Source organism: Mobula birostris, chromosome 29 (genome assembly GCF_030028105.1).
Source record: "Mobula birostris isolate sMobBir1 chromosome 29, sMobBir1.hap1, whole genome shotgun sequence".
NCBI lineage: Eukaryota > Metazoa > Chordata > Chondrichthyes > Myliobatiformes > Myliobatidae > Mobula > Mobula birostris.
In genome coordinates this window covers 17,679,876-17,702,992 of record NC_092398.1, presented here as the reverse complement: position 1 = coordinate 17,702,992, position 23,117 = coordinate 17,679,876, and the positions used below count along the sequence as shown (strand labels likewise).

At 47.4% G+C, this 23,117-nt stretch overlaps 1 protein-coding gene across 2 annotated transcripts in view; it reads right to left on the bottom strand.

Annotated features, from left to right (window-relative positions):
• LOC140189972 (cytohesin-2) overlaps nucleotides 1-22,266 on the bottom strand; it is a 46,870-nt gene extending 24,604 nt beyond the window's left edge. The window contains exons 1-4 of one of the 2 annotated variants that reach the window (XM_072246355.1): nucleotides 22,147-22,266; nucleotides 6,079-6,226; nucleotides 4,826-4,892; nucleotides 4,399-4,517 (exon numbers count right to left, since the gene is read on the bottom strand). In XM_072246355.1, the coding sequence (XP_072102456.1) occupies nucleotides 4,399-4,517; nucleotides 4,826-4,892; nucleotides 6,079-6,226; nucleotides 22,147-22,165 (353 nt within the window). In that variant the 5' untranslated portion in view covers nucleotides 22,166-22,266. The remainder of the gene's footprint in view (nucleotides 1-4,398; nucleotides 4,518-4,825; nucleotides 4,893-6,078; nucleotides 6,227-22,146) is intronic. The other variant, XM_072246356.1, reaches the window with a different exon arrangement.
• Between the last annotated feature and the right edge of the window lie 851 nt (nucleotides 22,267-23,117).

Below are 23,117 nucleotides of genomic sequence, written 5' to 3'. Positions count from 1 at the left end.
TGCCTCCCAGGTGGTAGGGTCCGGGATGTTTCAGATCACGTCCACGAAATCCTGAAGTGGGAAGGTGAACAGCCAGAGATCATGGTACATATTGGTACCAACGATATAGGTAGGAAAAGGGAGGAGGTCCTGAAAACAGACTACAGGGAGTTAGGAAACAAGCTGAGAAGTGTGACCTCAAAGGTAGTACCCTCAGGATCACTGCCTGTGCCACGCGCCAGTGAGTATAGGAACAGAGTGAGGTGGAGGATAAATGCGTAGCTGAGGGATTGGAGCAGGGGGCAGGGATTCAGAGTTCAGGATCATTGGGACCTCTTTTTAGGCAGGCGCGACCAGTACAAAAAGGTGGGGTTGCACTTGAATCCGAGGGGGACCAATATCCTGGCAGGGAGGTTTGCTAAGGCTACTGGGGAGAGTTTAAACTAGAATTGTTGGGGGGTGGGAACCGAACTGAAGAGACAGAGGAGGGGGCCGTTTGCTCACAAATAGAGAAAGGAGAGGAAGGATAGGCAGGTGATAGAGAAGGGATGCGCTCAGACTGATGGTTTGAGATGTGTCTATTTTAATGCAAGGAGTATTATGAACAAAGTGGGTGAGGGCAGAGTGTGGATCAGTACTCGGAGCTATGATGTTGTGGCCATTACAGAGACTTGGATGGCTCAAGGGCAGGAATGGTTACTTAGACTGCCAGGCTTTAGATGTTTCAGAAAGATCAGGGAGAGAGGCAAAAGAGGTGAGGCGTGGCACTGTTGTTCAGAGATAGTGTCACAGCTGCAGAAAAAGAAAGTCATGGAGGGATTATCTACTGAGTTTCTGTGGGTGGAAGTTAAGTACAGGAAGGGGTCAATAACTCTACTGGGTGTTTTTTTTTACATACCACCCAATAGTAACAGGGACATCGAGGAGCAGATAGGGAGACAGATTCTGGATGGTGTAACAATTACAGGATCGACGTGGTCGGAGATTTTAATTTCCCAAATATTGATGGGCATCTTCCTAGAGCAAGGGGTTTAGATGGGTGGAGTTTGTTAGGTGAGTTCAGGAAGACACAATATGTAGATAAGCCTACAAGAGGAGAGGCGGTACTTGATCTAGTATTGGGAAATGAACCTGGTCAGGTGTCAGGTCTCTCAGTGGGAGAGCATTTTGGAGATAGTGATCATAATTTTATCTCCTTTACCATAGCAGTGGAGAGGGACAGGAGCATTCAAGTTAGGAAAGTGTTTAATTGGAGTAAGGGGAAATATGAAGCTATCAGGCAGGAACTTGGAAGTATGAATTGAGAACAGATGTTCTCAGAGAAATGTATGGCAGAAATGTGGCAACTATTCAGGGGATGGTTGTGTGACTTTCTGCATAGGTACGTTCCAATGAGAGGGAAAGGATGGTAGGGTATAGGAACCATGGTGTACAAAGGCTGTTGAAAATTTAGTCAAGAAGAAAAGCTTATGAAAAGTTCAAAAAACTAGGTAACGATAGAGATCTAGAAGATTATAAGGCTAGTAGAAAGGAGCTTAAGAATGAAATTAGGAGAGCCAGAAGTGACCATTAGGCCTTGGTGAGCAGGATTAAGGAAAACCCCAAGGCATTCTACAAGTATGTGACGAGCAAGAGGATAAGAGGTGAGAGAATAGGACGAATCAAGTGTGACAGTGGAAAAGTGTGTATGGAACCGCAGGAGAGAGCAGGGATACTTAATGAATACTTTGCTACAGTATTCACTACGGAAAAGGATCTTGGCGATTGTAGGGATGACGTACAGCAGACTGAAAAGCTTGAGCATACAGACATTAAGAAAGAGGATGTACTGGAGCTTTTAGAAAGCATCAAGTTGGATAAATCACTGGGACCGGACGAGATATACCCCAGACTACTGTGGGAGGCATGGGGGAGACTGCTGATCCTCTGGCAATGATCGTTGCATCATCAATGGAGACGGGAGAGGTTCAGGAGGACTGGAGGGTTGCAGATGTTGTTCCCTTAATCAAGAAAGGGAGTAGAGATGGCTAAGGAAATTATAGACCAGTAAGTTTTACTTGTGGTTAGTAATTTGATGGAGAAGATCCTAGGAGGCAGGATTTATGAACATTTAGAGAGGCATAATATGATTAGGAATAGTCATAGCACGACATCATTGCTTTGTCAAAGGCAGATCGTGCCTTACGAGCCTGGCTGAATTGTTTAAGGATGTGATTAAACACATTGATTAAAGTAGAACAGTAGATGTAGGCTTATTGAGAAAGTAAGGAGGCATGCAATCCAAGGGGACCTTGCTTTGTGGATCCAGAATTGGCTTGCCCACAGAAGGCAAAGAGTGGTTGTAGATGGGTCATATTCTGCATGGAGGTTGGTGACCAGTGATGTGCCTCAGGGATCTGTTCTGGGACCCCTTCTCTTTGTGATTTTTATAAATGACCTGGATAAGGAAGTGGAGGGATGGGTTAGTAAATATGCTGATGACACTAAGGTTGGGGGTGCTGTGGATAGTATGGGGGGCTGTCAGAGGTTACAGCAGGACATCGATATGATGCAAAACTGGGCTGAGAATTGACAGATGGAGTTCAACCCAGATAAGTGTGAGGTGATTCATTTTGGTACATCAAATATGATGGCAGAATATAGTATTAATGGTAAGACTCTTGGCAGTGTGGAGGATCAGAAGGATCTTAGGGTCCATGTCCATAGGACACAAAGCTGCTGCGCAGGTTGACTCTGTGATAAAGGCATACGGTGCATTGGCCTTCATCAACCATGGAACTGAGTTTAAGAGCCGAGAGGTAATGTTTCAGCTTTACAGGACCCTGGTCACACCTCTCTTGGAGTACTGTGCTCAGTCCTGATGGAGGTTTGTAAGATTATAACAGTCAGCTGGTAGTTCTTCCCCAGGGTGGAAAAGTCTAAAACCAGAATTGTCTGATGTCTAACACCTCCATCAGGTCCCCCTCACCTTACACCACTCCAGAGAATCAGAATCAGGTTTCATATCACTGCCATATGTCATGAACTTTGTTAACAACAAATTAACAATAGAAAACAACTCAGGTTTGTCCAAGCTCTAATGCCCTCTAATCCAGGCAGCATCTGGGTGAACCTTGTCTGCATTTAAGATGAGAGGGTGCAAGTTCAATGGAGAATGATCTTTGAATAAGTGAAGGGATTTTTTTTTTAAATTTTTTATTTTTACACAGAGAGCAGTGGGTGCCTAGAATGCACAGCCAGGAGTGGTGGTGGACACAGATACAATAGAGGCATTCAAAGGGCACTTAGATTATCAGGAATGTACAGAGAATGAGAGGGTATGGATATTGGATCTGGATCAATGTCTCTTTGGAGGGCATTTGCTATTGCTTGCATGGTGGGGTTTCAGTGTTTCTGACAGCACGAGTGGGGGGTGGGGTGAGGGATGGGAGTCGATGCTCTTGCTGCTGTTTGTGCAATGGGAGGGGGACATTGGGGTTCTGATGTTTCTATCATTCATTCTTTGGGGTTTCTTGTTTTGTGAATGTCCGTGAAGAGTACAAATTTCAGGTTGTCTACTGTATACGTTCTCCGATACTAATTGAACTTTTGAACCTTGTGCAAGGAAAAGAGATTATGTATTACTGGTTTAACTCGGTCAGCACAACGTGATGTAACAAAGAGCCCATTGCCATGTGTTCTGTTCTGCACTCAGTGACTTTATTAGGTACAGGAGTGGAATCGGGTCTTCTGCTGCTGTAGCCCACCCACTTAAAGGTTCCATACGTTATGTGTTCAGAGATGTTCTACTGCATATCACTATTGTAACGTGTGTTTATTGGCAATACTGTCACCTTTCTGTCAGTTTGAACCAGTCTGGTCTTCTCCTCTGACCTCCCTCATTAAAAACGTGTTTTCAGCCACATAACTGCTGCTCACTGGCCTTTTGTTCTGTTTTTCCACACTATTCTCTGTAAATCTCAGAGCAGGGGCTCCCAATCCAATGTCCACGGACTCCTTGGTTAATGGCTGGGGTCCTTGGCATAAAAATTTGTGAACCCCTGCTCTAGAGGCTGTCGTGCATGAAAATCCCAGGGTATCAGAATTTCCTGAGATACTCAAAACACCCCATCAGGCACCAACAATTATTGGTCCAAGTCACTAAGATAACATTTCTTCCCCCATTAACAGTAGAGCCTCTTGACCATGTCTGCATGCTCTTATGTATCGAGTTGCTGTGACATGATTAGCTGATTAGGTATTTGCATGAACGAGCAGGTGTACAGGTGTAGCTACCGAAGGGGTCACTGAGTACATGTTGTGTTGTCGTCCAAAGCACTCAGCCTCTCCACAATGAACCAGCACAGCTTTGCATGAACCTTGCTCACAAACATGCTCATTAGCAGGCACCAGCCACTACCACCCCCCCACCACCCTTACCTCTCCCCGAGGTAGTCGCCAATGGCAGTTTTGTTGAGCCCTTCGCCCTTGTAGAGGAACTGTGCAATTTCCTCAGCCACATTCTTCAACAGGTCGTTCTCCACCAGGAACTGGATTCCCTGCGAAGAACGTGAGAGAGAGCGGACTTTGATTCAAGAGACAGGGGACAACGCAGGACAGTAGAGAGAGGACAGGTGTGGTGGAAAGGAGGAGGGGGAGCAGGGGAGGGGAGAGGGGAGGAGGAGGGGACAGGAGAGTAGTACGTGGGGTGCATGGGAGAAGAAATGTGAGAAGAGGGGGAGAGGGGGAGAGGGGGAGAGGGGGAGAGGGGGAGAGGGGGAGAGGGGGAGAGGGGGAGAGGGGGAGAGGGGGAGAGGGAGAGAAGGGGAGAGGGAGAGAGGGAGAGAGGGAGAGAGGGAGAACCAACCTTCTTGGGGTCCATGTTGAACTTTTTCCTGCCCATGGCCATCTGCTTGCTCCTCTGCAGCGTTTTACTGGGAATGAGATGAGGCAGAGGGTTGACTGACCCTTCTCACGGTCAACTAACCCATCCCCTGGATTGCCACCCCCACCCTCAGGACATCCCGCCCCCCACCCCCAGCACTGGGAGAGCAGCAGGAGAGATGATGCTCCTTGGATCCACTGATCCCTCACCGATCTTCCCTTCCTCGGGAGGTTGGAGGGAAGTCCAGCCTCATTTCTCTCCTCTTGTCCAGTCTCCTTGACTCCTCTGCCACCACATATACTCCATGAACCCCTCCTGTCTCTTCCACCATCTCTCTTGTCTCTGCTTCCATCCCACTGTCCTCTCATCAATTCCGAGCAATCCCCAAACCCTTTCCCTCCACTGTACCCCTCCTCCCTCCCTACACCTACCACAGCCCTCAAGTTCCCTACTCTTGCGACCCATCCCCTCACCCACTTCCTCCATCCCTCTTACAACTCCCTGCCCCATCACATCCCATCATCCCCCTTCCAAAACCTCACTTTTTCCAATACCGCTCCCCATCTCTCTTTTCCAAACACTTCTCCCCTTCCAAACTCACTACCCTTCCCTCTTCCTCTTCCCCCTTTCCAAATGCCTCGCCCTACCCAAACTCCCCCTCTCCTTCTCTAATCCCCTTCATGCTCCACCATCTTCGCCCCTTTTCCAACTCCCTCCTGCTCACCCTCAATCTAAACCCCTTCCAGCCCAACCCCCTCCTCCTCTTCCAAACCTTTCATCCTCCCAACCTTCTTGCTTCCAAACCTTCAGCCTTCCCCTCTCTTCCAACACCCCTCCCTCTTCATTCCTTTCCAAAAAAGTTCTCACACCCCAACTCCATGGCTTATCCAAACCCTCAACCCCCATGGCTTTTTCCAATAGTCCATCCCTTCGTTCCCTTCCCTACTCTCTTCCAAACCATCCTTCATCCTGCCTCCAAGCTCCCTCTCTCTTCCCCCTTTCTAAATGCCTCTTCCTCCTCTACCTCATCCACTCTCCAAACACCCTTCCCACCTCTAACCCCCTTTCCCTGCACTGCCAATCCCCTTTCCTTCATCCAACCTGCTGCCCCCTCATCCAAACCCTCCAACCCCTCCCCTCCCAATCTGCACTACCTCCCTCTCCACCCCATTTCCCCTTTGTTATTCAACTACACTTATGCCCCTTCCCCTTCACCCTCTCTCCCTGTCACCCACCTGCCCTCGTTGATTTCCAGCCCTTCCACCTCAAACATGGCCTCCTTGAGCTCATCCCGCAGCCTCTGGATCTCAGCCATCAGCTCCAGCTTCCGCCGGCGGATGCTCTCTAACTCCAGTCTCTCGTCCGGGGTCAGGTCCGGAGGGACTAGCAGGGAAAGAGAACAGGGACAGTGCAGAAGGTTAGCTGAGCCTCCACAATTACATAGTTCACGATGTTGAATCATTTGGTGTCATTTACTTGAATGTAGTACTTTAAGCCTGAGAAATTATAGTCAATTGAGTTACAAAAAAAAATCCTTACTGATTATAAAATGGATTGGAGCTTTAGAGAGAGTCCATTGGAGATTTCTGGATTAGAGAACACGTCTTATGAGGAAAGGTTGAGCAAACTAGAACTTTTCTCCTTGGAGCACAGGAGGATATCGAGAGGACTGGAATATAGAGGGATGGACATAATGCTGAGGCTTTATATACATTGGTCAGTCTGCATTTGGAGTATTGCAAGCAGTTTTCTGCCTCTTATCTAAGAAAGATGAGCATCCAGAGGAGGCTCATGAGAATGGTCCCAGAAATGAAAGGGTTAACATACCAGGAGTTTTTGATGGCACTGGTCTGGAGTTTAGAAGAATGTGGTGGGGGGGGTTCTCACTGAAACCTATCAAAATTTGAAAGGCCCAGACAGACTGAAGTTGGAGAGGATGTTTCCTATAGTGGAAAGTCTAGGACCAGAGGCCAGAGCCTCAGAATACAAGGTTATCCTTTAGAACATAGATGAGGAGGAGCTGAGAGGGATAATAAATCAGCAATGATGGAACAGCAGAACAAACTCTATGGCCCAAATGGCCTAATTCTGCTCCTATGTCTTATGGTCTTACTATGAGGGGCACTGATAGAGTGAAAAGCTAGCACCCTTCTTACCAGGGCAGCAATGGCCAATACCAACAATCATTCCATGGTCAACTTCACATCAGTCATATTTCTTCCTTATTCTGGTGTTTGGCCTGAACAGCAAATGAACCGCTAGATGTCTGCATGCTTTTTTTGCATTGAATTGCTGCCTCATGATTGGCTGATTACAAATTTGCACTAACAATGTGTACTTGTGTGCCTAATAAAGTGACCACTAAGTATGGGAGCAGAATTAGGCCACTCAGCCCATCAAATCTGCTCCATCATTAGATTCTTGCTGATTATCAAGGGGGGGGGGGCGGGGGTGAGCAGCCAGAGGTCGTAGTACATATTGGTACCAACAACATAGGTAGAGAAAGGGAGAAGGTCCTGAAAGCAGAATACAGGGAGTTAGGAAGGAAGCTGAGAAACAAAGCCTCAACGATAGTAATCTCGGGATCGCTTCCTGTGCCATGCGACAGTGACAGATAGGAATAGAATGAGGTGGCGGAGAAATGCGTGGCTGAGGGAATGTAGCAGGGGGCAGTGATTCAGATTTCTGGATCATTGGGACCTCTTCTGGGGCAGGTGTGACCTGTACAAAAAGGACGGGTTACACTTGAATCAGAGGGGGACCGATATCCTGGCAGGAAGGTTTGCCAATGCTATTGGGGAGGGATTAAACTAGGTTTGCGGGGGGGGGGGGACGAAGAGGCAGAGGATGGGGTGGTTGCCACACAAGTAGAAACAGCTTGTAGGGAGTTTGTGAGGAAGGATAGGCAGATGTTAGAGCAAAGATGCTCAGCCTGATGGTTTGAGATGTATCTATTTTAATGCAAGCAGTATCAAATACAAGGCCAATGAACTTAGGGTGTGGATCAACACGTGGAACTATGACATCCTGTTTATTAGAAGCTTGGACATCTCAGAGGCAAGAATGGCTGCTGAGTGTGCCAGGCTTTAGATGTTTCAAAAAGGACAGGGAGGGAGGCAAAAGAGCTGGGGGTGTGGCATTGATAATCAGGGGTAGGGTCACAGCTGCAGAAAAGGAGGAAGTCATGGAAGGATTATCTACTGAGTCAATGTGGGTGGAAGTCAGAAACAGGAAGGGGGCAACAACTCTACTTTTTTTTTTTACAGACCCCCCCCCACGAGTAACAGGGACATCGAGAAGCAGATAGGGAGGCAGATTCTGGAACTGTGCAACAATAGGGTTGTCGTGGTGGGAGATTTTAACTTTCACAATATTGACTGGCATCTCCAAAGAGCAAGGGGTTTAGATGGGGTGGAGATTGTTAGGTGTGTTCAGGAAGGTTTCCTGACGCAATAGGTAGATAAGCCAACTAGAGGAGAGGCTGTACTTGATCTGGTATTGGGAAATGAACCTGGTTAGGTGTCAGATCTCTCAGTGGGAGAGCATTTTGCAGGTAGTGATCACAACTCTATCTCCTTTACCATAGCACTGGAGAGGGATAGAAGCATACAATTTGGGAAAACATTTAATTGGGGTAAGGGGAAATATGATGCAACTTGGGAGCATAAATTGGGAGAAGTGTATTCAGGGAAATGCACAGCAGAAATGTGACAAGTGTTCAGGGAACATTTGCATGGCGTTTGCATGAGACAGGAAAAGGATGGTAGGGTAAAATAACCATGGTGTACAAAGGATGTGGAAAATCTAGTTAAGAAGAAAAGTTTACGAAAGCAATAATAGAGTTCCAGAAAATTACAAGATTGCCAGGAAGGAGGTTAAGAAAGAAAGGGCCATGAGAAGGCCTTGGCAAGCAGGACAAAGGAAAACCCCAAGGCATTCTACAAGTATGTGAAGAGCAAGAGGATGAGCCGTTATGAGAATCAGGTGCAATAGTGGAAACGTGTGCATGGAGTCGGAGAAGGTAGCAGAGGTACTTAATAAATACTTTGCTTCAGTATTCACCAGGGACAAGGAACTTGGCAATGGTGGGGATGATAGAGCAGACTGAAACGCTTGAGCATATAGACGTTAAGAACGAGGATATGCTGGAGCTTTTGAAAGCATTAAGTTAGATAAAGTCACCAGGTCTAGACAAGATATACCCCAGGTTACTGTGGGAAGTGAGGGAGGAGATACTAAGCCTCTGGCAATGATCTTTGCATCATTAATAGGGATGAGAGACATACCGGAGGATTAGAGGGTTGCAAATATTTCCTTGTTCAAGAAAGGGAGTAGAGATGGCCTCCTCTACTGCCATGATGAGGCCCATTCAGATATGTCCATACATGGCCTCCTCTACTGCCATAATGAGGCTAAACTCAGGTTGGAGGAGCAACACCTCATATACCGTCTAGGTAGTCTCCAGCCCCTTGGTATGAACATTAGAATTCTCCAACTTCCGGTAATTCCCTCCCCCTCCCTTCCCCTATCCCTATTTCACTCTGCCCCCTCCCCCAGCTGCCTATCACCTCCCTCATGGTTCTGCCTCCTTCTACTACCCATTGTGTTTTCCCCTATTCTTTCTTCACCTGCCCTGCCTATCACCTCCCTGCTTCCCTTCTCCACCCCTTTATCTTTCCCCTTACTGGTTTTTCACCTGGAACCTACCAGCCTTCTCCTTCCCAGCCTCCCCAAACCTTCCTTATAGGGCCTCTGCCCCTTCCCTCTTCAGTCTTGACGAAGGGTTCCAGCCCGAAACATCGACCGATCTTTTCTACGGATGCTGCCCGACCTGCTGAGTTCCTCCAGCGTGTTGCGAGCGACCCTATGTATCTCAGTACCACAAGACCATAAGAAATAGCAGAATTAGGCCATTTGACCCATAGAGTCTGCTCCGCCATTTCATAATGGCTGATCGGGGCACAACTGCGCAAGCGCGTGGAGGTCAGCCAGTGAGAACAACGAGAAGAGTTTAAAAGGAGAACATTATTTCTTCACCAATTTGATCAGGGCACGACTGTGCAAGCGCGTGGAGGTCAGCCAGCGATAACAGTGAGAAGAGTTTAAAAGGAGACGGTTAACTTCTTCACCAGTTTGATCAGGACACAATTGCACAGGTGCATGGAGGTCAGTCAGTGAGAACAGAGAGAAGAGTTTAAAAAGAAGACACCTTTATAGAGCGGGCACCAGAGGAGAGGGAGTCAGAGTAGGAAGGTTTTGGCTTAACGGGGCTTAGGTGATAATGGGTCGAGCCAAGGTAGGTTACCTGTGTAGAATACAGACAGGAAGTATGTGTGTGAGGCCAGAGTTCTGTGCTCAGTGTCAGATGTGGGAAGTCCTGGAGACTCCCAGCCTCCCAGACGGCCACATCTGCACCAGGTGCGTTGAGCTGCAGCTCATTAGGGACCACGTTAGGAAATGGAAATACAACTCGATGACCTTTGTCTGGTCTGGAGGCGATAGAGAGGAGCTATAGACAGGTAGTCACACCGAGGCCTCAGGAGACAGATAAGTGGGTAACAGTCAGGTAGGGAAGAGCAAGAGGCAGATACTAGAGCGTACCCCAGTGGCTGTCCCCCTTAACAATAAGTACTCCTGTTTGAGTACTGTTGGAAGAGACAGCCTACCAGGGGGAAGCAACATAGGCCAAGCCTCTGGCACAGAGACAGGCCCTATGACTCAGAAGGGTAGGGAAAGAAGATGGCAGCAGTGACAGGGGACTCTACGGTTAGGGAGTCAGAGAGGCGATTCTGTGGATGCAGGAAAGAAACGCGAATGGTAGTTTGTCTCCCAGGTGCCGGGGTCTGAGATGTTTCTGATCGCGTCCATGATATCCTGAAGTGGGAAGGAGATCAGCCGGAGGTCGTGTTACATATTGGTACCAACCACATAGGTAGGAAAAGGGAGGAGGTTCTGAAAGCAGATTAAAGGGAGTTAGAAAGGAAGTTGAAAAGCAGGACCTCAAAGGTAGTAATCTTGGGATTACTGCCTGTGCCACGTGATAGCGAGTATAGGAATAGTGTGAGGTGGAGGATAAATGCATGGCTGAGGGGCTGCAGCAGGGGGCAGGGATTCAGATTTCTGGATCATTAGGACCTCTTTTGGGGCAGGTGGGACCTGTACAAATAGGACAAGTTGCTCTTGAATCCCGGGGGACCAATCTCCTGGTGGGGACCTTTGCAAAGGATATTGGGGAGAGTTCAAACTAAAATTGCTGGGGTTTGGGAACTGAACTGATGTGACGGAGGAAGGGGCAGTTGGGTCACAAATAGAGAAAGCTTGGAGACAGTGCGAGAGGGAGGATAGGCAGATGATAGAAAAGGCACGCACTCAGACCGATGGTTTGAGCTGTGTCTATTTTAATGCAAGGAGTATTATGAACAAAACGGATGAGCTTAGAGTGTTGATCAGCACTTGGAGCTATGATGTTGTGGCCATTATAGAGACTTGGATGGTGCACGGACAGGAATGGCTACTTCAAGTGCCAGGCTTTAGATGTTTCAGAAAGGACAGGTAGAGAGGCAAAAGAGGTGGGGGCGTGGCACTGTTGATCACAGATAGTGTCACAGCTGCAGAAAAGGAGGAAGACATGGAGGGATTGTCTATGGAGTCTCTGTGGGTGGAAGTTAGGAACAGGAAGGGGTCAATAACTCTTCTGGGTGTTTTTTAGTAGACCACCCAATAGTAACACAGACATCAAGGAGCAGATAGGCAGATTCTGGAAAGGAGTAATAATAACAGGATTGTTGTGGTAGGGGATTTTAATTTCCCAAATATTGATCGGCATCTCCCTAGAATGAGGGGTTTAGATGGGGTGGAGTTTGTTAGGTGTGCTCAGGGAGGTTTCTTGACACAAAATGTGGATAATCCTACAAGAGGACAGGCTGTACTTGATCTGGTCTTGGGAAATGAACCTGGCCAGGTGTCAGGTCTCTCAGTGTGAGAACATTTTGGAGATAGTGATCACAATTCTATCTCCTGTACCATAGCATTGGAGCGGGACAGGAACAGTTAAGTTAGGGAAATGCTTAATTGCAGTAAGGGGAAACATGAGGCTGTCCGGCAGGAACTTGGAAGCATATATTGGAAACAGATGTTCTCAGGGAAACGTACGGAAGAAATATAGCAAATGTTCAGGGGATATTTGCATGGGGTTCTGCATAGGTACATTCCAATGAGATATGGAAAGGATGGTAGGGTACAAGAACCATGGTTACAAAGGCTGTTGTAAATTTTATCAAGAAGAAAAGAAGAGCTCATCTCCGCTCTAAAAGGATGTCCCCTCATCCATTCAATAGGTTTGAGTGAGGTCACCTGAATTGACTTCTTCTGAATTCCAATAAATACAGGCCTAAAGCCATCAACACTCTTCATATGACAAGCCATTCAATCCTGGAATCATTTTGTGAACCTCCTTTGAACCCTCTCCAGTATCAGCACATTCTTTCAAAGATAAGGGACCCAAAACTGCTCACAAGTGAGGCCCCATCAGTGCTTTATAAAGTCTCAACATTACATCTTTGCTTTTATATTCTAGTCCTCTTAAAATGAATGCTAACATTGCATTTACCTTCCTCACCACAGACTCAACCTGCAAATTAACCTTGAGAGAATCCTGCATAAGGACTCCAAAGTCCCTTTGCACCTTTGCTTTTTTGTATTTTCTCTCCATTTAAAAAATAGTCAACCCTATCATTTCTTGTACTTAAGTGCATGATGATACACTTCCCAATACTGTATTCCATCTGCCACTTCTTTGCCCATTCTCCTAATCTGCTTCAGTCATTCTGTAGCCTCTCTTCTGCCTAATAACTACCTGCCCCTCCACCTACCTTCATAGCATCTGCAAACTTTAGAATAAAGATATCTTTTCCATCATCCAAATCATTGACATATAGTATAAAAAGAATCAGTCCCAACACTGACCCCTGTGGAACACCACTAGTCACCGGTAGCCAATCGGAAAAAGGTCCCTTTATTCCCACTCTTTGCCTCCTGCCAATCAGCCAGTGCTTTATCCATGCTAGAATCTTTCTTATAATAGCATGGGCTCGTAGCTTGTTAAGCAGCCTCATATGTGGCACCTTGTCAAAGGACTTCTGAAAATTCAAGTGCACAATATCAACTGAATCTCCTTAGTCTATACTGCTTGTTATTTCTTCAAAGAATTCTGACAGATTTGTCAGGCAAGATTTTCCCTTGAGGAAACCATGCTGACTACAGCCTATTTGATCATGTGTCTCCAAGTACCCTGAGACCTCATCCTTAATAATCGACTCCAACATCTTCTCAACCACTGAGGTCAGACTAACTGGCCTACAGTTTCCTTTCTTCTGCCTCTCTCCCTTCTTGAAGAGTGGAGTGACATTTGTAATTTTCAAGTCTTCTGGAACTATTCCAGAATGTAATGATCCTTGAAAGATTATTACTAACGTCTGCACAATCTCTTCAGCCTCCTCTTTCAGAGGTTGGTCAAGGTATCCACCTTCAGACTTTTCAGTTTCCCAAGAACCTTCTCTCTAGTTATGGTAACTTCACACATGTCATGCCCCCTGACACCTGGAACTTCCACCATACTGCTAGTATCTTCCACAGTGAAGACTGATGCAAAACATTTATTCAGTTCATCCGCTATTTCATTGTCCCCCTTTACTGAGTCTCAGCCTGGAAAGGGTCCTGACAGTAGAAAACATCATGTGTGGTCCCAGTATCCAAGAAGGGCCAACCGAAAGTCTTGAAAGACTACTGTACAGTGGCCCTGGCCTAACACATCATGAAGACCCTAGAGAGGCTGGTCCTGATTCACTTCTGACCCCGGTCAGATCAGCCCTCGATCCCCTATGGTTTGCCTACCCGGAGCACATTGGAGTTGCTGATGCTGTCATCTACCTGCTGAACAGAGCTTACTCCCATTTTGATAAGCAGGGCAGCACTGTGAGGATCCTATTTTTTTGTGCCTTCAATACCATACAGCCCTCATTGCTGAAGGGAAAACTCCGTTCAATGCAGTTTGGCACTCCCATTGTATCCAGGATAATGGACTACCTGAGTGGCAGACCTCAGTTTGTGCGGCTTCAGAGCTGTGTGTCAGACATGGCTACAAGCAGCACTGAGGCACCCTTTCCTCTTTACCCTGATACCTCGGACTTCAGATACAACATTGAGTCATGTCATCTGCTGAAATCCTCTGATGACTTAGCCATAGCTGAGTGTATAACGGGAGGATGGGGGGCGGGGGGTGGGGGGTGAATACAGGGTCCTGGTGGAGGACTTTACTAAATGGTGCAAACTGAATCATCTGCAGCTCAACATCAAGACAAAGGAAATGGCGATGGACTTTAGGAAGAGTTAAACCTGCACTGCTCCCTGTTACTAATGTTGGTGAGGATCTACAAGTATCTGGGGGTGCACCCTGATGACAGACTTGAGTGGAGCACCAACACAGAAGCTATGTACAAGAACAGCCAGAGTCACCTCTACTTCCTGAAGAGACTTAAGTCCTTTGGAGTATGCAGGCCTCTCCTTCACATGTTCTACCAGTCTGTTGTCACCAGTACAATCTTCTATGAAGTGGTGTGCTGGGACAATGGCATCAACATGGGTGATGCCAACAGGCTCAATAAACTGCTTAGAATATTGGCTCTGTCATAAAAGTCAAACTGGACACACTGGAGGCTGTGGTAGAAGAAAGGACCCTACGGAAAATCCTGACAATTCTGGACAATGTTTCTCATCCTCTGCTGCCACCTTAGGTGAACAGAGAAGCACTTTTAGTAATAGACTACAACAACTGCGCTGTTCCAATGAGCTTTATATGAAGTCATTCTTACCCTCAGCCATTCAGCTCTATAATGAGTCAACCTGCAGCCAGGGAAATGATGATCCCCTCCTGTTTCACTAGGCTTTTTTTTAATTCTTTCATACTACTCTCCTAATATTTGTATATCTGTGCACTTATAATGCTACTGTGACACTGGAATTTCCTTTGGGATCAATAAAGTAGTTATCTATCTACCATCTCTCCAGCGTTGTTTTCCAGCAGTCCGACATCCACTCTCGCCTCTCTCTAGTACTTTATGTATCTGAAGAAAATTATGGTTTCCTCTTTAATACTACCTCCGTATTCCTTCTTTACCTTCTTAATGACTTTTTTAGGTGCCTTTTATTGGTTTTTGAAAGCTCCCCAATCTTCTAACTTCCCACTCCCCAATCTTCTAACTTCCCACTAATTTTTGCTCTATTATATGCCCTCTCTTTGGCTGTTATGTTGGCTTTGACTTCTCTTGTTATCTATGGTTGTCTCATCTTTCCCTTGGGATGCTTCTTTCTCTTTTCGATGTACATATCCTGTGCCTTCCGAACTGCATCCAGAAATTCCAGCCATTGCAGCTCTGTTGTCCTCACTGCCAGTGTTCTTTTCCAATCAATTCTGGCAAATCTCTCTCATCCACTGTAATACTGATACATCTGACTTTAGCTTCTCCTTCCCAAATGCACATGTAACAATAACACACCAATTCCAATTCGGTCCGGGGAAAGACAAGCTGAGCCTATCCAATCTATCTCTGCAAGTTATGTGCTCTAATCTAAGCAACATCCTGGCAAACTTCTACACTGCCTCTGATGCAATCACATCCCTCCTGCGGTGAAGCAAACTTTGCAACACTCAGTTGAAAGCGCCAATTGATTTCCTATAATCCCTGATGGGCATCCATTCACGTACTCCACCTCTAACAAACAATAACAGCAGTTTGCAGGGTTTCCCAACCTAGGGTCCATGGACGCGTTGCCTAATGGTATTTGTCCATGGCATAACAAAGGCTGGGAACCCCTGACCCTACAGGATGCACCAGAGCAAATCAGCAAGACTCCTACAACAGTGACCCTTCCAAACAAGCACAAGTCTGCCAGTGAGGTGGATGAGGGCAGCAAGGCATATGGGGTCCACTACCACCCATAAGTTGTGCTCCAAACCTCAGACTGTCCCAACTTAGAAATATACCTTCATCCCACAGCTGAAGGGCTGCAGCGGTGCAAGAGCATAGAACAGTACAGCAAAGCACAGGCCCTTCGGCCCACAATGTCATGCTCATCTTTCAACCTCAGGACTTCAGGAGACAAAAACCAGGGGTCCAGAAGCCAGTCCTCAGAGGATCAGAGGTGGGTAGGGTCAGCACTATAAATTCCTCAGATTTGCAAATTCAGAGGACCTGTCTTGGGCTCAGCAAGTAAATTCAATTGTGAAAGAGTATGGCAGCACCTCTATTTCCTGAGGAGTTTGCGAAGATTCGGCATAACAAGCAAAGCTTTGATAATCTTCTATAGATGTGTAATGGAGAGCATATTGGCTGCATCACGGCCTGGTATGGAAACACCAATGCCCTTGAATGTAAAATCTTACTAAAGGTAGTGGATATGGCCCAGTCCATCATGGGTAAAGCCCCACCACCACCACCACTGAGCACATCTACACAGATCATCATCAGAGGAAAGCAGCATCCATCATCATGGACCCCCACCACCAGGTTCAGGAACAATTGTTACCCCTCAGCCAACAGGCTCTTGAACCAAAGGGGATAATTTCACTCGCCTCATCACTGAAATGTTCCCACAACCCTACTTGTTCAAGGACTTTCAAGGACTCTTCTTCTCACTTTCTTGATATTTATTGCTTACTTATATTATTTCTTTCTTTTTGTATTTGCCATTTGTTGTCTTTCGCACACTGGTTGAACACCCACATTGGCATGGTCTTTCATCAATTCTATTATGGTTATTATTCTGTTATGGATTTATTGAATATGCCTGCAAGAAAATCAATCTCAGGGTTGTATCTGGTGACATACATGTACTTTGATAATAAATTTACTCGAGCTTTTGAACTATGTACTCCGCAATCAATCTAACCCTTCGCACAGCAAGGTGACCAAAACCGAACACTGTACTCCAAACGTTGCCTCACCAACAGCTTGTACAACAGTAACATAACGTCCTAGTTTCTCTGTTGTCTGCCCTGACTGATGAAGGCCAGCATAGCAAGCACCTTCTTCACCACCCTGTCAAACAACATAGAACAGTTACAGTACATCCTCCCTATGAGGTCACAAGGTTGAATGCCGAACTTTTAACCAACTCCAAGAATAATCTAACCCTTTTCTCCCTCACCCTCCATTTTTTTTACATCCATGTGCCTATCTAAGAGTCTCTTAAATGTCACCATTGTATCATAAACAGTACAATGTTGTGCCAACCTATTAACGTACTCTAAGATCAATCTAACTGTTCCCTCCCAAGTAGTCTTCCATTTCTCTATCATCCATGTGCCTATCTGAGACTCTTAAATGTCCCTCATGTATCTGCCTCTACCACCACCCCAACATGTCTCTGAGATCCCCCCTATACTTTACTCCAATCACCTTAAATGTGTGCTGTCTTGTATTAGTCTTTACCATGCAGGGGAGAAAGCTGCAGGCTGTCTGCTCTACCTTCACACACTTATCAACTTGTACACCCTTATCAAATTGCCTCTCATCCTCCTTTGCTTCAAAGAGAAAAGCCCTAATTCGCTCAACCTTTCCTCTCAAAACCTGCTCTCTAATCCAGGCAGCATCCTGGTAAGTCTCCTCTGCACCCTCTCTAAAGCTTCCACATCTTTCCTATAATGAGGTGACCAGAACTGAACAGGATACTCCAAGTGGGTTCTAACCAGAGTTTTATAGACTTACAACATTACCTTGTGACTCTTGAACTCAGTTCCCAGACTAATGAAAGCCAATACACCAAATGCCTTCTTAATCACCCCATCAACTTCTGTGGCAATGCTGACGGATATAGAACCTAAAAACAAGGTTGTAATGCTAAGGCTTTATAAGGCATGGGTGAATCATCACTTGGGAGTATTGCGGGCAGTTTTGGGTCCTTATCTAAGAAAGGATCTGCTGTCATTGGACAGGGTTCAGAGGAGGTTCACGAGAATGATTCTGGGAATGAAAGGGTTATCACATGAGGGTTTGATGGCTCTGGACCTGTGCTTGCTGGGGTTTAGAAGAATGAAGAGGGGCGGATCTCATTGAAAAACTATCAAATGTTGAAAGGTCCAAATAGAGTGGTTGTGATAGATAGGTTGTGGGAACAGTTCAGTAGTGGGAAGAGTGAAGTTGGGTGAAGTTATCCCCTCTGGTTCAAGAGCCTGATAGTTGAGGGGTAATAACTCCTCCTGAACCTGGTGGTGCGGGTCCTGAGACTCCTGTATCTTCTTCCTGATGGCAGCAGCGAAAAGAGAGCATGTCCTGGGTGGTGGGTTTCAATGATGGATGCTGCTTTCCCGTGACTGTAATCTGTGTAGATGTGGTCAATGGTGGGGAGGGCTTTACCCGTGATGGACTGCACCATGTCCACCACTTTTTGTTGGATATTCTGTTCAAGGACATTGGTGCTTTCTTACTTCATAGCATTGGAAACAATTCAGAAATGCTTCACTGGACCAGATCCTGGAAAAAGGTCAGATGGAGTATAAAGAAAATTGTGGAAAGACTGGACTTGCATTCAAGGGTAAATCTTCCTTCGACAGGAGTTTACTGAGATCCTCTTTCACTGATTCCCATTTGTGATCTCTGCTGCTCTCCTACTCTTTGACCACGTACTCACCCATACTCATTCTCCCACCGTCCACTCTCCTCTACTATCAGATTCCTTGTTCTTCAACCTTTTACCTTTTCCTCTTATCACCTCCCAGCATCATACTTCATCCCACCCCAACTTCCCCTTCATCTAACTTTACCTAATACCTTCTAGCTTGTACTCCTTCCCCTCCCGCTAGCTTCTTCCCCTTCTCTCAGATGCAGATAGGCAGAGATCTGATTGAAATGTACAGGTACCATACCTCAGTGTTAAACAGCAACAGACCTGTGACCACCAGTACCGTACACCACTGTTATACAATGAATGTGATTAACAAAGTGTTTAGTTGTTTTCCTTGTTTCAGTTGCCACCAGCCAGAAGTCACTGAAGCTCACCAGTACTATCTTAAATGTTATCAGTTCCTTAAGGTTGTTATAGCCAGGATAGGTAGCGGGGATAAGCTCCAGTTGCCTACTAAAGGATCTCAATGGTACACATCTCAAACAGCCTCTGAAAACCAAGTTCAGCTCCTGGCCATCATGTATGGCTTAGTGATTTAAGCCTGGCGGAACCATTTCTATTGACAGGAGACAGGGCAAAGGCGAGTTATTGGCACCTTAAAACCAGTCGCTTCAGATAGATGGGGATATCAGCTGTGGTTGGGAGTTCACCCAGGAGAAGGAAAACACTGATGTGAAACGTCCGCTGCCTTGCGGCTATACCTACCCGTGGGGAAGGCTTCGGGAGTAAAGAACAAGGAAAAATCTGGAGCTGGAGTCACTAAGGCAGTGCTACATTAAGTTCAATGCTGACTGGCAACTCCTTTGATGCCATCCTTTGAACATCAGCCTCTGGTGTTCCTTTAGTTTCAGTAGCTTCGTGGAGAGGGGGAGCCTGCTGCATGGGCAACAGCTTGCTCTCCATATCGTACTGCCCTGGCTTGCATACCACGTAGACAGCAAGGAAGCAACAATCACAGTCGACCCCAACTACCGGAGGGCCTCAATCACAACAACCACCCATTCCCTCGGTTATTGTACTCCAGTCTAAGATAGTGACAGACCCATAACCAATAGTATTGCAGCCCAGTGTTATACAGTGACAACTTGTCCCAGAAGTACTGCACACAATGTTATACAGTGACACACTTTCTCCCATGGCACTGGACTTCAGTGTTAGACACTGACACCGCAACAGTACAGTAAGCACGTGTTATACAGTGACAGACCCAACCCCACCAGTACTGTAAGCACGTGTTAATCAGTGATAGACTGTCTCCACTGGTATTGCACACCAGTGTTACACAACAATACCACCACTAGTACTGTACTCCAGTGTCAAAGCTATCCCCACCAGTAGTACCCCAGAATCAGAACGGTCCCCACTGGTACTGCACCCTTGACAGAACTGTACCCCGAGGCAGAACCATCCCCACCAGTACTGTACCCCCAAGGCAGAACTGTCCCCACCAGTACTGTACCCCGAGGCAGAACCATCCCCACCAGTACTGTACCCCAGGGGCAGAACTGTCCCCACCAGTACTATACCTCAGTGTCAGAACCATCCCCACCAGTACTGTACCCGTGTCAGAACCGTCCCCACTAGTACTGTACCCCAGTGTCAGAACTGTCCTCACCAGTACTCTACCCCAGTGTCAGAAACGTCCTCACCAGTACTGTACCCCAGAGGCAGAACTGTCCCCACTAGTACTATACCCCAGTGTCAGAATCGTCCCCACCAGTACTGTACCCCAGTGTCAGAACCTTCCCCACATGTACTGTACCCCAGTGTCAGAACTGTCCCCACCAGTACTGTACCCGTCAGAACCTTCCCCACATGTACTGTACCCCAGTGTCAGAACTGTTCCCACCAGTACTGTACCCCAGTGTTATATAGTGACATGTGCTTCCCCACCAGCACTGTACCCCTATATTATAGTGACAGAATCACTCCCACCGACATTGCATACCTGTGTTATTCAGCAATAGACTGTCTCCACCTGTACTACACCATAGTGTTATACAAAGACAGACCCATACCCAGCTGTACTGAACCTTGGTGTTAAATAGTGAAAGACCCATCCCAGCTGTACTGTACCACAGTGTTATACAGCAAAAGACTTGTCCTCACCAGTACCATACTTCGGTGTCAGACAGTGACAGACCAGTCCCCACAACTACTGTACCCTAGTGTTACAATGATAGGCCTGTCCCCACTGCCACTGTACCCCAGTGTCATAGTGACAGTCATACCCCAGCAATACTGAACCCTGGTGTTATACAGTGAATGACCCATCTCTACCAGTACTGCACCTCGGTGTTACACAGTGTCAGTACCTGTCCCCACCAGTCCTGTACCCCAATGTCATACAATGACAGACCCATCCTCACCACTTACGCCACCTCCGCGCATCTCGCCCTTCATCCCCTCACTCCGCTTTGCTCTCACGATCCCCCCACCGACACACCCCTCACATTCCCCCCTCCATCTCTCCCCTCACATTCCCCCCTCCATCTCTCCGCTCACATTCCCTCCTCCATCTCGCCTCTCACATTCCCCCTCCATCTCTCCCCTCATAGTCTCTCTCCCTTTACATTCCCCCTCCATCTCCCCTCCTATTGCCTCTCCATCTCCTCCCCGTATTGCCCCTCACATAACCTGCCTCCATTTCCCCATCAGGTTCCCTCTGCCTCCTCCCCTCATGCCTCTCCCTCCATCTCTCCCCCCTTGCGTTCCCTTCTCTGTCTCCCCCTTCACGTTCTCTCCATCCGTCTCTCCCCCACAATCCCTCCCTCCTCTCCCTTCACATTCTCTCGCTCCGTCTCTCCCTCCACATTCCCTCCCTCTGTCTGTCCCTTCACATTCCCTCCCTCCATCTCTGTCCTTTCACATTCCCTCCCTCCGTCTGTCCTTTCACATTCCCTCCCTCCATCTGTCCCTTCACAATTCCTCCCTCCATCTGTCCCTTCACATTCCCTCCCTCCATCTGTCCCTTCACAATTCCTCCCTCCATCTGTCCCTTCACATTCCCTCCCTCCATCTGTCCCTTCACATTCCCTCCCTCCATCTGTCCCTTCACAATTCCTCCCTCCATCTGTCCCTTCACATTCCCACCCTCCATCTGTCCCTTCACATTCCCTCCCTCCATCTGTCCCTTCACATTCCCTTCCTCCCTGTCCCTTCACATTCCCTTCCTCCCTGTCCCTTCACATTTCCATCCCACCTCTTTCTCTTCCTTCACATTTTGTCCACCTCCCCCCCACATTCCCTCCGTCCATCACTCTCTCTTCACATTCCCTCCCTCTCCCTCTCTTCACATTCCCTCCCTCTCCCTCTCTCTTCACATTCCCTCCCTCTCTCTCTTCACATTCCCTCCCTCTCTCTCTTCACATTCCCTCCCTCTCTCTCTTCACATTCCCTCCCTCTCTCTCTTCACATTCCCTCCCTCTCCCTCTCTTCACATTCCCTCCCTCTCTCTTTCTTCACATTCCCTCCCTCTCTCTCTCTTCACATTCCCTCCCTCTCTCTTCACATTCCCTCCCTCTCTCTCTCTTCACATTCCCTCCCTCTCTCTCTTCACATTCCCTCCCTCTCCCTCTCCCTCTCTTCACATTCCCTCCCTCCACACCCCAGCCATCACTTACTCAGCCCGCTGTCCTCCATGGCTGCGGCCTACCCCGGACCTCGGTCCCCGCTCTTTCCTCCGCTTCTACACCCCGGCCACCAGCACCGCCCGTCGCTGAAGGGCGGTCCCACTTTCCTCCGTCGGACACCGCCCTCGGCCAATCACCACATACCCCGCAAGCCAGTCCGCCAATAGTTTTCCTCTCTCATCCTCTTTCGCCAATAACCGCCTTCCGTCTCTGTGCCCTCCCTCTTCGCCTCGCCCTGCCGCCTGTCACAAACTAAACGCGTCCCGTCCATACACTCTGATTGACGCCAGACCAGCCCAGTAATATTTCGCAAATCTTTGATGGACAGCCATTATTCCAATAACTTGGCCAGCTCCATGATACCTGTGTGACCTCACAGAGACGCCGCTGTGCACGGCTTTCGACTGTGGTTCACCCACCATCCAGTGAAAGGTCGCCATTGTGTGATTGACGTCCATCTTGCCCATTAACAGTGAAAGGCACCGACCAGGTCCTCCTTCCATTCATGCAGCAACCATTCAGCTGCGCCGCTGGGTGGTTAGTCCAGGGTTACGTGTGATTGATGTCTATGTACACCATTTAAGTTGCAGGAATGGGTCCCGTTGTCCTCCCCATCTTTTTCTCTGCACAGGCTAACTAACAATGGGCTGCAATTTGCTGTGCGTCCCAGAATTAGCTAGGGTAGATTGCATATGCCTTCCCCGCAAACTTTGCATACTCCAGTATTTTCCAATTCACCCTTTTTCAAAATACTTATATTCAGAAGGTTCTGCAGCTGGGTCCTTGTACTCAAGTATATTTTTGTCGAAGTTAATGGTGAAGAAGAAGTGCTTTGAGAGGTTGGTTATGGCTAGAATTATCTCCTGTCTTAGCAAGGACATAGACCCACTACAATTTGTCACAATAGGTCTACAGCGGATGCAATCTCATGCAGCCTTGGATCTCCTGGACAATGCACAAAG